The sequence below is a fragment of the Equus przewalskii genome, chromosome 32 (assembly GCF_037783145.1).
Source record: "Equus przewalskii isolate Varuska chromosome 32, EquPr2, whole genome shotgun sequence".
In the NCBI taxonomy this organism is placed as follows: domain Eukaryota; kingdom Metazoa; phylum Chordata; class Mammalia; order Perissodactyla; family Equidae; genus Equus; species Equus przewalskii.
The window spans coordinates 16,952,189-16,965,240 of NC_091862.1; the positions used below are offsets into that span (position 1 = coordinate 16,952,189).

Consider the following 13,052-nt stretch of genomic DNA (forward strand, 5'->3'; position numbering starts at 1 on the left):
AACTTTCACAAGCTAACCCCTGAGTTCATATATCTCTTCACTGGAAAGGCTAGAAGAAAAGGGGAGGGGCCCACCCCAAGGCTTAGGGCCTGTTGATGCTAAAGAGGTTTAACAAAGTCAGGCCTGACTCAGACCAGAATCCCTGTTTGGGAGAGTCTCTTTGGGCCCAGTGGGAGGTGGGGTGGGGACAGCAGGCACACAAGTCAGGGGCAGGACTCACATTTGAGTGAGAGCTGCATGGTGGCTCCATGTGATGTGTCAAGGGGAAGGGGACTCCTCCAGGGGGCTAAGAGGAGAGGGGCCTGGGTCTAACCCGGGGAGGAGGGCTGGGAATGCCTTGCAGACCCAAGTCAACAGGCTGGAGTTCAGGGCTGTGTTCTCACAGAAAGAGCCGCTTTGAATCCCTTTGTGCCACAGAAACTTGGAAATACAAATTTGGAACACAGCACCCCAAACCTTCGCAAAGGGGAGTTATTGTGTTTACCAAAAGGTCTTGCGCTCCACTGGGATCAAAACTACTAGAAAACGTACCGTCGATGACAGGACAGCTAAGGGCTGTGTTCAGCCCCTTTTTCTAAAACCGGAGTGTTCTCGAGAAGGAAAATCTTGCCTCATTTAAGAAGACCAGCAATGATTGTGAATGTGGAATAGAGACAGGAGGGCCGTCTCCCCTTAAGTATATACCGCAGGCTCCCGTCCTCTCGTTGGTTGTCGCCTGCGGGCAAGGGGAGAATTTGGCGAATAAGAAACACCGGAGCAAGGGAGGGGACGGCAGGGGAGGGAGACAGAGCGTGGCGGGAAAGGCTACTGAAGCCCCCAGGGCCCAGCCCGCCCGCCCCTCTGGAAGTGGGATCCTGAGCCCCAGGCATCCGGGGCGTGGGCAGGACAGGGGTGTTCCGGCAGGGTCGTAACCCGAGAAGCAGCCTGCCCTCTTCTGCTCACGACGCTGTCCTCACAGACCCTCCATCCTGCCCATCGCTGTCCCTGGGAGTTTCCCAGCGCGCTTGGCCAGCGCCTCACGGCACGTGTAGCCCCAGCCACTGTCCCTCCGGAGTCCCTGCTTCCCAGCCCCAGCTCACAGCCTTTCACTGCCCTCCTCACCCCGTCCCCATGCACCTCAGGGCCTCCAACACCTTCCCAAATAGGAACTGCCCCCAGTCACCTCTCTACCAACTGACCCCTTGTCCCCTCGCATCAGGACACAGACCAGCAAAAGCCCCCACTCCTGGCCCCCAGAACGTAGAGTAGGAGGGACGGGAGGCGGGGGCGTGGTTCCTGCCCGACAGACTCCGCCTCCTCCTCCAGCAACCAATGGGCACGAGCCTAAAGCTGCTGAAGGGGCGGGGCCGGGCGGGGGCTGGGTTTGCTCTTCAGCCCAGCCCTTCAGACGCTCTGGCTGTGGCAGAGATGGGAGCCATGGGGGTGCCTAGAGGTCTTTTTCTCCCCACACCAGCGCTCACTTGCGTTTTCCTTTCACAGATGCTCACTCTCTTTGCTATGACTTCACTATCCTCCCTAAGGCCAGCCCTGGACAATCCTGGTGTGAGGCTCAAGGCCAGGTCGATGAAAAGACTTTTCTTTCCTATGACTGTGGCAGCCAGGAGGTCAAATCCTTGAGTCTCCTGGGAGAGGAGGTAAAAGGCGCGAGGGCCTGGCAAGAACAGATGGAAACGCTGAGAGACGTGGGGGACTTTCTCAGACAGCAACTGCTGGACCTTAAACTAGAGAAATACACGGACAGGGGTAAGTGGGAAAGTCCAAGTGCAGGGGAGAGCAGGTTGTGGGGTTAAGTGCGTTGATTGTACTCATGTAAAAAAAAAAAAGAGCATGTTGGTCATTCCCATGTGGCTCGGCAGAAAGGGCAGGCCTTGGAGGAGACAATGGGATAGATACAAAGGGGCCCAGAGGGGTGGACACTGGGGTGGCCGGGGACAAAGGATTTGTCCAGAACAGAGGCTGACCTCTTTCCCACGGTGGGGACAGACCCTCTCCCGCTGCAGGGCAGGATGCTGTGTCAGTGTGAAGCCAATGGACGCACGCGCGCATCCTGGCAGTTCGGCTCCCAAGGACAGACTTTCCTCCTCTTTGACTCGGAGAACAGAACCTGGAAGGTGCTTCACCCTAGAGGCAGACAGATGAAAGAGAGGTGGGAGAGTGACAGGGATGTGACAGAGTTCTTCAGGAAGATCTCCATGGGAGACTGCAGGAGCTTGCTTGAAAGTTTCATGGTGCACTGGGAGAAAATGCTGGAGACAACAGGTACCTGAGAAGAGGAGGAGGAAGGGACAGCTCTCTGGAGACAAGAGCAACACAGCTCACCTTGTGTGTGTGTGTGTGTGTGTGTGTGTGTGTGTGTGTGTGTGTGTGTGAGAAAGGGTGATCCATCCACAGCGAGTTCTTCCTGGGAGAATAAGGGCTATAGGTCGGCTCTACCACCCTTCCTTTCTCTTCTCACTCCTGGCATCTCTTCCTCACTGCACATGTCTCTCATCCACTCACCGTGGATTTCTGGCTGACCCCAAACATGAGTGCATCCTTCTGTGTCCAGAGCTTTTCTTCTTACTGTTCCCTCTTCTTAGTCTCACTATTCTTTTTCATCTCACCTGTTCCATTTTTGGAAATCCTTCAATCCCACCGCAAATGTCAGCTCCTGAGAGGACTGCTCTCCCACCACTCTCAGGTGTCACCTCCTCCTCTTTCACAGCAGCAGCGATTGGTTACATTGTAACCCTTTCTTCCCCCATTAGCTGGGTGAGCCCCTTGGGGACAGGGCCCATCTCCTCTCCCTCCCTACCTCAGGGCCTGTCACAGCAGCTGCCACAAGTAAAGGGCTGGAAAATGTCTGCATTGTAGGATCATCTAGGGCAGCAAGAGCTGAGGAGGAGTCTCCTCAGAGGAGATATGGGGTCTGGACAAGGGCTGTCACTCTTCCTTTTCCATTTCAGCATCACCAACCATGGCCCCAGCTATAGCCCAATCCAGGGCCACGGCCGTCATGCCCATCACCTGGGTCCTCGCGGTGACCATGCTCACCTGCTCTCTTCTCCTTGGCCTCCGAGGCTGAGTCCCTCATGGTAACAGATACTGAGAGCTGACAGCCTGGTGTGAGGGGGGGGAAAGGTGGATTCTCAGCCCAACCCCTGCACCCTCACTGAACTTTCTCATCATGGGAATGTGACCAGGGGAGTAAGTCCTCATATCGCCCTATAGCAATTGGACAAGTTCAGCTCTGAGTTCTGATCTCCTCACTGGAAGGCGAGTGGGAAAGGGGAGGGGCCCACACCAAGGCTTAGGGCCTGTTGGTGCTAAAGGGGTTTAGCAAAGTCAGGCCTGACTCAGACCACATCCTCTGTTTGGGAGAGTCTCTTTGGGCCCAGTGGGAGGTGGTGTGGGGACAGCAGGCACACAGGTCAGGGGCAGGACTCACATTTGAGTGAGAGCCGCATAGTGGCTCTATGTGATGTATCTAGGGGAAGAGGACTCATCCAGGAAGCTAAGAGCAGAGGGGCCTGGATCTAAGCCCAGGAGGAGGTCTGGGAAGGCCTTGCAGCGTCAACTCAACAGGCTGGAGTTCAGGGCTGCGTTCCCACAGAGGGTGCCGTGGGTCCCAGCAGGTGAGACAGAAGGAGAACAGTAGAGACTGTGTAGGAGGAGGTCAGGAGGAGGCCCGTCCTCCACGGAACAAGGGGAATCCTGGCTCAGTATGTTGCATCACCTGGCAGCCAGGCTCCTGCAGACCCCAGATCCTGAGCCACTGAGTGGCGCCTCCCTGGAGCAGAGGTGACTCGAGATAGGTGGGACTGAGCTGCTGTTGATGCTCACAGCTGAGCTGGACCAGGGATGGATGGGGTGGGGGACAGGGCCAATCACACTGAGAGCTCTGTGTGCTGCCAGCTAAAAGGCTGGGAGAGAAGGAAAAGACAGGTATTTGCCAGCAACCTTCCCCAAGGCTACAGGTGTCAGGATGCAGGCCCTTCTCTTCCATCAGAGCTCCCACCAGGTCCTTTAGGCCCTCCCGTCAGAGGGAGAATCAGGACCTGAGTAAAGGGAGCAGATTGATTCATTACTTGCTATAGTCATGAGCCTCAACTTCTGGTATCAGGACCTGGGGCTGCCCGTGATATGGGAAAAGGAGGAGGAGGTTGATACAAGCTGGTGGAACCAGGGAGCGGGTGGCAGCTGAGGGGAAATACAGGAGCCTCAGTGAGGGTGGCACTGGAGATGGGGAGTGACTGGGGAGTCGACCCAGGAGAACTGACCCAGGATTTCCTGAGCCACTTGGACCAACACTGTTTCCTTTCTGAAGGCTGACGATGCTCCCAAGGAGGCCCTGAGAGTGTGGTCTGTGTCACGACTCTGCTGTTTGGTTGGCCACCTTTGCATTACCAGCTGTTCATTTCTAGACCACCAGGAGCTCAGACCTTACAAATCCAGAGACCACCATGAGATCATGAGGAGACAGTCCATGCGACATCTCAGGTCCCTCATTGCATTGGATGATTCTCCTTTTCGGTGCCTTTCCTTAACATATTGTGCCACTTCCTCTTGGTGCTCAGTGACGGAATTCTTGCACTTCAACTTGAACTGCTTGAGCAGGAAACATCAAGAAGGAGAACATGTTCCGTCTTCTTCTTTCGTTTTGGAAAATGACCTTCTTGTCTGCATCCTGACCCTGTTCTTGCAAATGATATTGCCAGAAAAATATCGTGTCAGACTGCAGAACCTCAGGGATTCTTTCTCTGTCCTGAGAAACAACCTCTGTGTCTTTTGCAAAGAACATTTTTTTTTTTGAGGAAGATTAGACCTGAGCTAACATCTGCTGCCAATCCTCCTCTTTTTGCTGAGGAAGACAGGCCCTGAGCTAACATCCATGCCCATCTTCCTCTACTTTATATGGGGGATGCCTGCCACAGCATGGCTTGATGAGTGTTGGCACCCAGGATCCGAACCGGCGGACCGCGGGCCACCAAAGCACAATGTGTGAACTTAACCGCTGCACCACCTGGTGGCCCCAGAACAATGTTTTATTTATGATTTTTCTCTTTAGTAACTTACTACCCTACAGTGACATTTATGTAAACATCTCTATAGTCTAAAAAACTTAATTATTTTTTAGTTTTCTTTTATCCCCTGTAGAGACTTCGTGGCATCGCTATTCCTCCACGTTGTGGGGCACTTACAGCGGTGATTCTGCTGGATTTTGTGAAAACAGAATTAAAGGATCCTTCTGAAATGAACAAGAAGTCCAGCTGTCGGTCTCCAGCTTATCCTGATGCCCCGGTAGAAACAAATATTCTGAGACTTAAGGAAGGAGGATCTTCCTGATTTCAGCCCAGATCCCCCGCCCCAGCAGTGACTGTCCTGTGATCCCTCCACCCTGGCTCGCCTCCTTCAGTGAGAAGTCCGTCTGCACAGTCGAAAAATCTCTACTTCTAAAGTTGTTTTTGGGGCTGGCCCTGTGGCCAAGTGGTTGAGTTCACGCGCTCCACTTCAGTGGCCCGAGGTTTCACTGGTTCAGATCCTGGGTGCGAACATGGCACTGCTCATCAGGCCACACTGAGGCAGCGTCCCACATAGCACAACTAGAATGACCCACAACTAAAAATACACAACTGTGTACCCAGGGGGCTTTGGGGAGAAAAAGCAAAAATAAAATCTTTTTTAAAAAGTTAAATAAAAATTAAGTCATATATCTGACAAAGGCTTAATATCCATAATATATAAAGAACTCTCACAACTCAACCACAAAACATCAAACAACCCAATCAAAAAATGGGCTGGAGACATGAACAGACATTTCTCCAAAGAAGATATACGGATGGCCAATAGGCACATGAAAAGATGCTCATCATCGGTGATCATCAGGGAAATGCAAATCAAAACTACACTAAGATATCACCTTACACCCGTTAGAATGACAAAAATATCTAAAACTAATAGCAACAAATGTTGGAGAGGTTGCGGAGAAAAAGGAACCCTCATACACTGCTGGTGGGAATGCAAACTGGTGCAGCCACTATGGAAAACAGTATGGAGATTTCTCAAAAAACTAAAAATAGAACTACCATACGATCCAGCCATCCCACTACTGGGTATTTATCCAAAGAGCCTGAAGTCAGCAATCCCAGAAGTCCTGTGCACCCCAATGTTTATTGCAGCACTGTTTACAATAGCCAAGACGTGGAAGCAACCTAAGTGCCCATCAACAGACGAATGGATAAAGAAGATGTGGTACATATATGCAATGGAATACTACTCAGCTGCAAAACAGAACAAAATCATTCCATTTGAAATAACATGGATGGACCTTGAGAGAATTATGTTAAGTGAAATAAGCCAGCGAGAGAAAGATAATCTGTGTATGACTCCACTCATATGAGGAATTTAAAACTATGGACCAAGAACAGTTTAGTGGATACCAGGGGAAAGGTGGGGTGGGGGGTAGGCACAAAGGGTGAAGTGGTGCACCTACAACATGACTGACAAACATTAATGTACAATTGAAATTTCACCAGATTGTAACCTGTCAATAACTCAATAAAAAATAATAATAATAAAAAGTTAAATAAAAATTAAAAAATGAAAGTTGTTTTCTTTCCCCTCAGACAGAGGATCAGTATCCAGAATATATAGTGAACTTCTACAAATCCATAAGAATAAGTCTAATTGTCCCAAGATTAGAGCAAAGGTTTTGAGCAGTTCAGAGAAGGTGATATTGAACATATCCCACATCATCAAGATAACAGAAAAGAGCAATGGGCATCCTCACACCCAGCAAATGGGCAAACTGTGAAATATATCAGGTGGAGGACAGGAAATGGAATAACGGGTGTTTGCTTACACTGTTAGTAGGAGTGTAAATGGAGTCACTCCTTTGACATGTATTTCACCAGTGCCCCACAGTGGACGATGTGTTCTTCCTACTACACAGCCATCCCACTGTTGGGTCCAGGCTGGCAAACGTGGACACCACAGCATGTGGTTGTCTATTGTGGTGGTGTGTGTCATGCCAAAAAAACTAGCATTAAGATAGCCAACTGAAGTAGGATATATTTTTCAATATGGTGAAAAGATTTCTATTTCTCTCCACTTCAGAGTAGATTGTCTTTAATACTATTAAAAATAAAACCGCCAGCTGATAGATGCAAAACTTTTAAACCTTTCAAATGTGTATTTGAAAACTTCCGGTTGACATACAATAGCAGTGGTCACATGAATCTAAAGCTCTCCACGTACATTTAAAAATTGCCCAGATCAATAAAAGGGGCAAATAAAATACCTTAACCCACGTCTTCAGCTGCTCAAGGACATGAAAAATACCTCGACCCATCAGTTCCTTTGACTGGAAAGGACATTACTGCAACAATGTTGACACTTGAATGGAGTCTGAGGAGTAGACAGCGGTCATGTAGTGACCGGAAGTCTATGTCGGTGATTATATTGTGGGGTAGGGGAGCACCCTGGTTTGGAGGAAATACGTACTAAGTATACGGCATCAGAGGACATCACCAAAAGTGGGGAACATCAATGTGACAGCTCAGTATCATATGGTTCAGCAAGAGAGGTGCTCTGCACAGTACTCACAACTTCTGTATCACTTTATGCTTCTATCAAAAGTTTTATTGCTACTGAAAATGAGAATCAAAGAAAAACTTAATTTTCGGAATGTGATGGAAGAAGGTTAAAGCCTCAAGCAATATAACAGAGCTCCTGCCTCCTGGGGTGGCGTGTCCTCCCCGATGTTCCCTTCTCGCCTTCTGTGCTCCAGCCTCCCTCAGCTTCTCCCTCCTCCACCTCAACCGCATGGTCAGCCCAGGCCTCTCTAGACAGAAAAGCAGGTCAGGCCTGGAATAGAAGGTGTGCAAATTCTCTGTTACAGATCCTGACTCTCACTTGGATGCAGGAGCTGGCAGGTACCTGACTCAGAGAAAAGGGCTTGTCAGCTCTTCTGAGATTAGAGCCATCCTTTACAGGGGATGTGTGTGTCTGTGTCTGTTTGTGTGTGTGTGAGTGTTCCCAATGACTTCTCTGCTTGAAACTCATGACCGCTTAGGGATTTCCCATGTATCCTCTTAGTCACATTTCACCTGCTGAAATCTCTTCTTCTCCAATACCCTAAAGACCAGCCACTCTGGCCCACCTGCTGGTCATCACCATCACGCTTCCAGGCTTTCTGTGCTGACATAATCCTCTGTTGGGGATTCCAGTACCCACTGGTCAATGCCCTGCGGAACTTGAAAGCTAGGCAGAAATATCATCCCCCGTTGTCTTCCTTATCCTCCTGTTTTAGTCACGGTTCTCCAGAGACCAGGACCGGATTGATGTGGAGAGAGAGAGAGAGAGAGAATTATAAAGAATGGGCTCACATGATTATGGAGGCCATCGAGTCCACAATCTGCTGTGTAGACTAGCTCACTGGACCCCGTAGAGCCAATGGTGCAGACGAAGTCTGAAGGCAGTCTGCTGGGGATTCCCTTTTCTTTGAGGATGCCAGTCTCTTTGCTCCTTTCAGGCCTTCAACTGATTTGACAAGGCCCACCAACATTACTTAATGGAGGACTATCCCCTTTACTCAAAGTTCGCTGATTTAAATGTTCATCTCATCCAAAACATTCTCCAAGTTGAGAGATAAAATTTCCCATCACACATCCCCAGGATGAATGAGTCATCTCCTCTCCCCTCCTCTCTGTCTGAACAGTAAGAACATCACACTTGGTGAGAGATATTTGTATATTTGTGTCCTCCACACTTCATGTGGGCATTGGGAATATAATATGTCCCTTTATCACTTTTGTTTTATGGAAGGTAGGACATGCTATAGCTCAATGACTCTGGGATCAATTGAATTCCCTTGGGGAACAGGAGCTGAGAGAGGGCTGTCCTCATGCATGGGGCCCCACTTTACAGCACAACCATCCGTGGCCAAACCATCCCCGACTCCGTGGCTTTAGTCCCACCTCAACTCATCGCTTTGAACACTCTGCCTATCCCCAGTGGGAAGACCCTAATGCCTCCTTGTCCTGGTCCTTGAGAGGGCAGTGTATATTATGAGCAGAAATGAGAGAGAGGTTGGAGTTCAGTAGCCTCTGTCCTCTGGGGAGGTCTTTGCCAGATGTGATGCCTGGCCAGACCCCTGAGTCCCACTTTGCCACCATCCACTGCACATTTTCCCCATTAAATGAGAAAATAGACTAGGAGCTTAGACTGCACACATTCTCCATGTGGAAAGGAGGAGCTGCAATTGATAGGAAGTCCCCAGCTCCTGAGGCCGTGGGAAAGTGGAGAAGGCGTGCACCAGAGCACAGGGCCTGTCTGTACTAGGGACATGGGGTACAGCTAATTCTGTTAATTGGCTGGTATAAAGGAGACCTGAATGTTTTAGCCTGATTCACTAGGTTCTTTATGCAGGAGGGTCCTGTGCTGGGTGGTGTGGAAGACCAGAGACACACAGGGGGTGGGCAGGACCCCGGTTTGGGTGGGGCAGGAGTTTGGTGGGCCCAGGTGATCTGTGTGTGGGAAGAGACTCTCATGTATAGGGCTGGGGACAGGAGCCTGCGTTTAATCCCTGGGAGGAGGCAACCAGGAAGGGTCCGGCAGCCCCACCCATGAAGCTGGGTGAAGTGGGCAAGTGACTGGGAGAACAGGAGAGGGGAGAAAATGCATTGTAGGACTGTCTGGGGCAGCAGGAGCTGAGGAAGAGTCACCACAGAGGAGATTTGGGGTCTGGACGAAGGCTGTTATTCTTCCTTTTCCATTTCAGCATCACCGACCACGGCCTCAGCTGCAGCCCAATCCAGGGTCACAGCCATCATGCCCATCAATTGGGTCCTTCCGGTGACCCTCACCTGCTGTATTCTGCTTTGCATCCTAGGCTGAGTCGTTTACAGTCACAGGTACTGAGAGCTGATAGCCCGGTTTGAGGACGGGCAAAGGAGAATTCCCATTCCAACCCCTGCCCCTCACTGAACGTTCTCATCATGGAAAAGAGACCAGGAAACTGAGACCTCATATGGCTCCATAGCAATAACTTGGACAAGCTCGTCTCTGAGTTCTGACATCTCCTCACTGGCCAGGCCAGTGGGATAGGGGAGGACCGCATGCCAAGGCTTAGGGCCTGTGGTCCTGCATGCCCAGCCCGTGGTGTTTCTCTTGGTTGTGTTTCCCAACTCCCCCGACCTCACTGCCTAGTACGGTGCTGAAGGGTTTAGGGAGGTCATTTCCTCTCCTCTTCCCACTGAAGTTTCTCTCCTTTCTCCTCTTGCACCTTGGCCCTCATTTCCTGCGCCCATCCTTCTGCCCCTCCTGTTTCTGTTGCAAACTCACATCCGTTCCTGCTCTACTTAAATGACCCAAGAGTTTTATTGTCGAGAGCATTCCTGTCGTAACGAAAGGGACTGAACACAGGCCTTGGCTGTCTGGTCATCATCTATGTTTTCTAGGAATTTCCCTCCCATTGGAGCCCAAGAACTTTTGTTAGCGAAGTAACTCCTCTTTGGGACAGTTTGGGGTGCCGAGTTCTGAATTTGTATGTCCTAGTTTCTCCTGCAGACAAGGATTCAGAGCTGCTCCAGCACCATTTGGAGGCCTCTAGAGGGATCCCCTCCCCAGGCTGCTGCTTCTGCACATGGTGTTTGTAGGTTTTTTGACTTTTACCTGACTCTTGTCCAACAAGTATTTAAGTAATGGTGGGCTCATGTGGGGATGAAGAGGTAAAGCACAGACTGCTGAGCCTGAGAGATTCTTGATTCTTGTTTGGTGGGTCTTGTGTTTGGGGGTTTTTCCGCACATCAAAGACACCTCAGGTGAGAAAGGAAGGCAGTGCATGGTCCATCTTTCTCATCACCAGGGACCCTGGCCCATGACTTTCCTAGGAGACGTGAGGGGAGTCCTCAGCAAGTGTGGCTCAGGGCCACTTGCACCATGTCTTCATTGAATCGCTTGTCATTCCCTGAGATAGCATTTGCTGTGTTACAAATGAGGAAATGGATGGAATGAAAGATGAAGCAGCTAACATAGGGAAAGAAGCCAGAATTTCATCCAGATTCCTGATTCCTGCTTCTGTAATTGTGATCTATAGTCTATATCCATTAACATTTCTTCAGGAGCCTATTCCACCCAACTTGGGGTCTGCTGTGGACCAGGAGCTTGCATGGGGGTGAGCCAGGAACAACCCAGGTTCCCACAGAGGCCTGTCCTCCTCCCACCAGGCCATCCTGCCAGGTCTCTACTGCCAGTCTTCTGCCTTCTCCTGTTCTCCCAGTCACTTGCCTACTTCCCCCAGCCTCATGGGTGGGGCTGCCAGGCCCTTCCTGGTTGCCTCCTCCCAGGGATTCAACCCAGGCTCCTGTCCCCCAACCCTATGCATGGGAGTCTCTTTCCACATGCAGATCACCTGGGCCCACCAAGACCTTGCCCCACCCAAACCTGGGACCTGCTCACCCCCTGTGTGTCTCTGGTCTTCCACACCACCCAGCACAGGCCCCTCCTGCATAGAGACCCTAGGGAATCAGGCCAGAACCTTCTCATCTCCTTTACACCTGTGAATTCACAGAACTTGCAGCCGTCCTATGTCCCTGTCCTCAAGTGCGCCCAGGCCCTGTGTCCTGGCATGGGCCTCCTCCACATTCCCACAGCCTCCGGATGTTGGGGACTTCTCCTCCCCTGGAGCTCAGCCTCTCCACATGGAGAACATGTGCAGTAGGAGGCCTTAGTGTATTTTCCTCATTGGAAGGGGAAAAGGCTCATGGATGGGGCAGAGTGGGACTCAGGGTCTCCCCAGTCCTCATAGGAGGCAAAGACCCTCCCAGCAGGCAGGGCCCACTGGACTCCAACCTCCCTCTCATTTCTGCTCACAATATCTGCTACTCTCACAAGGTCCAAGATGAGGATGCATTGGGGCTTCACTGTGGGGGATGGGCAGCATTCATAGCAATGAACTGAGTGGAGGTGCAATTAGACCCATAGATTTGAGTATGCTTTCACCACAGACGGTTGTGCTGTAAAGTGGGCCCCATGCAGGAGGAGAGCCCTCTCTCAGCTCCTGTTCCTCAAGGGACTTCATTGATCTCAGAGTGACTGAGCAAGAGCATGTCCTAGGCTCTGTAGCAAAAGTGATACGGGGACAAATTGTATTCCCAATGCCCACGTGAATGTGGAACACACGAGTATACAAATCCCTCTCACCAAGGGTGATCTTCTTTCTGTGAACTCGGGTGTGAGGACCCAGAGGAGGGGGGAAAAGATGATTCATTATCTTGGGGATGTGTGATGGGAAATTTTATCTGTCAATTTGGAGAACGTTTTGGATGAGATGAACATTTAAATTGGTGAACTTGGAGTAAAGGAGATTGTCCTCCATGATGTCGGTAGGCCTTGTCAAATCAGTTGAAGACCAGAAAGGATCAAAACGACTGATGTCCCCTAAGAGGGGGATTCCCCCAGCAAACTGCCTTCAGACTTCATCTGCAGCATTGGCTACACTGGGCTCCAGTGTGCCAGTCTACGCTGCAGATTGTGGACTCGATGGTCTCCATTATCACATGAGCTCATTCCTTCTAATCATTCTCTCTCTCTCCACATCAATCCGGTCCTGGGTCTCTGGAGAACTGTGACTAAAACAGCAGGGTAAGGAAGACTTAACGGGAGATGATATTTGTGCTCAGCTCTGAAGTTCCACACGGTCGTGACCAGTGGCAACCAGACTACCTGACAGAGGATAGGCCAGCACAGAAAGCCTGCAAGCACGACGGTGAGGACTGGCTGGTGGGCCAGAGTGGCTGGTGCTTAGGGTATTGGAGAGGAAGAGATTTCAGCAGGTTAAATGCGACTAAAAGGATATGTGGGAAAGCCCTCAGCAGTCATGAGTTTCAAGAGGAAAAGTCATTGGGAACATACTCACAAACACAGACAGACAGACAGACAGACACACACACACACACACACACACACACAAACACTGTACAGGATGGATCTAAGCTCAGAAGAGCTGCTAAGCCCTTTTCTCTGAGTCAGTTCCCTGCCAACTAGCACATCCAAGTGAGGCTCAGGATCTG

At 50.6% G+C, this 13,052-nt stretch overlaps 1 protein-coding gene and 1 long non-coding RNA gene across 4 annotated transcripts in view; one reads left to right on the forward strand and one right to left on the reverse strand.

The window, feature by feature from the left end:
• Positions 1-13,052, reverse strand: part of LOC139080765 (uncharacterized) — an 88,489-nt gene that overhangs the window by 37,186 nt on the left and 38,251 nt on the right. The window lies entirely within an intron of this gene.
• On the forward strand, positions 1,486-6,580 carry LOC103548743 (UL16-binding protein 1-like). The gene is made up of 3 exons (XM_070602954.1): positions 1,486-1,743; positions 1,984-2,259; positions 2,946-6,580. The coding sequence occupies exons 1-3, from the start codon at positions 1,665-1,667 to the stop codon at positions 3,062-3,064; spliced, it is 474 nt and encodes a 157-aa protein (XP_070459055.1). The 5' UTR covers positions 1,486-1,664; the 3' UTR covers positions 3,065-6,580.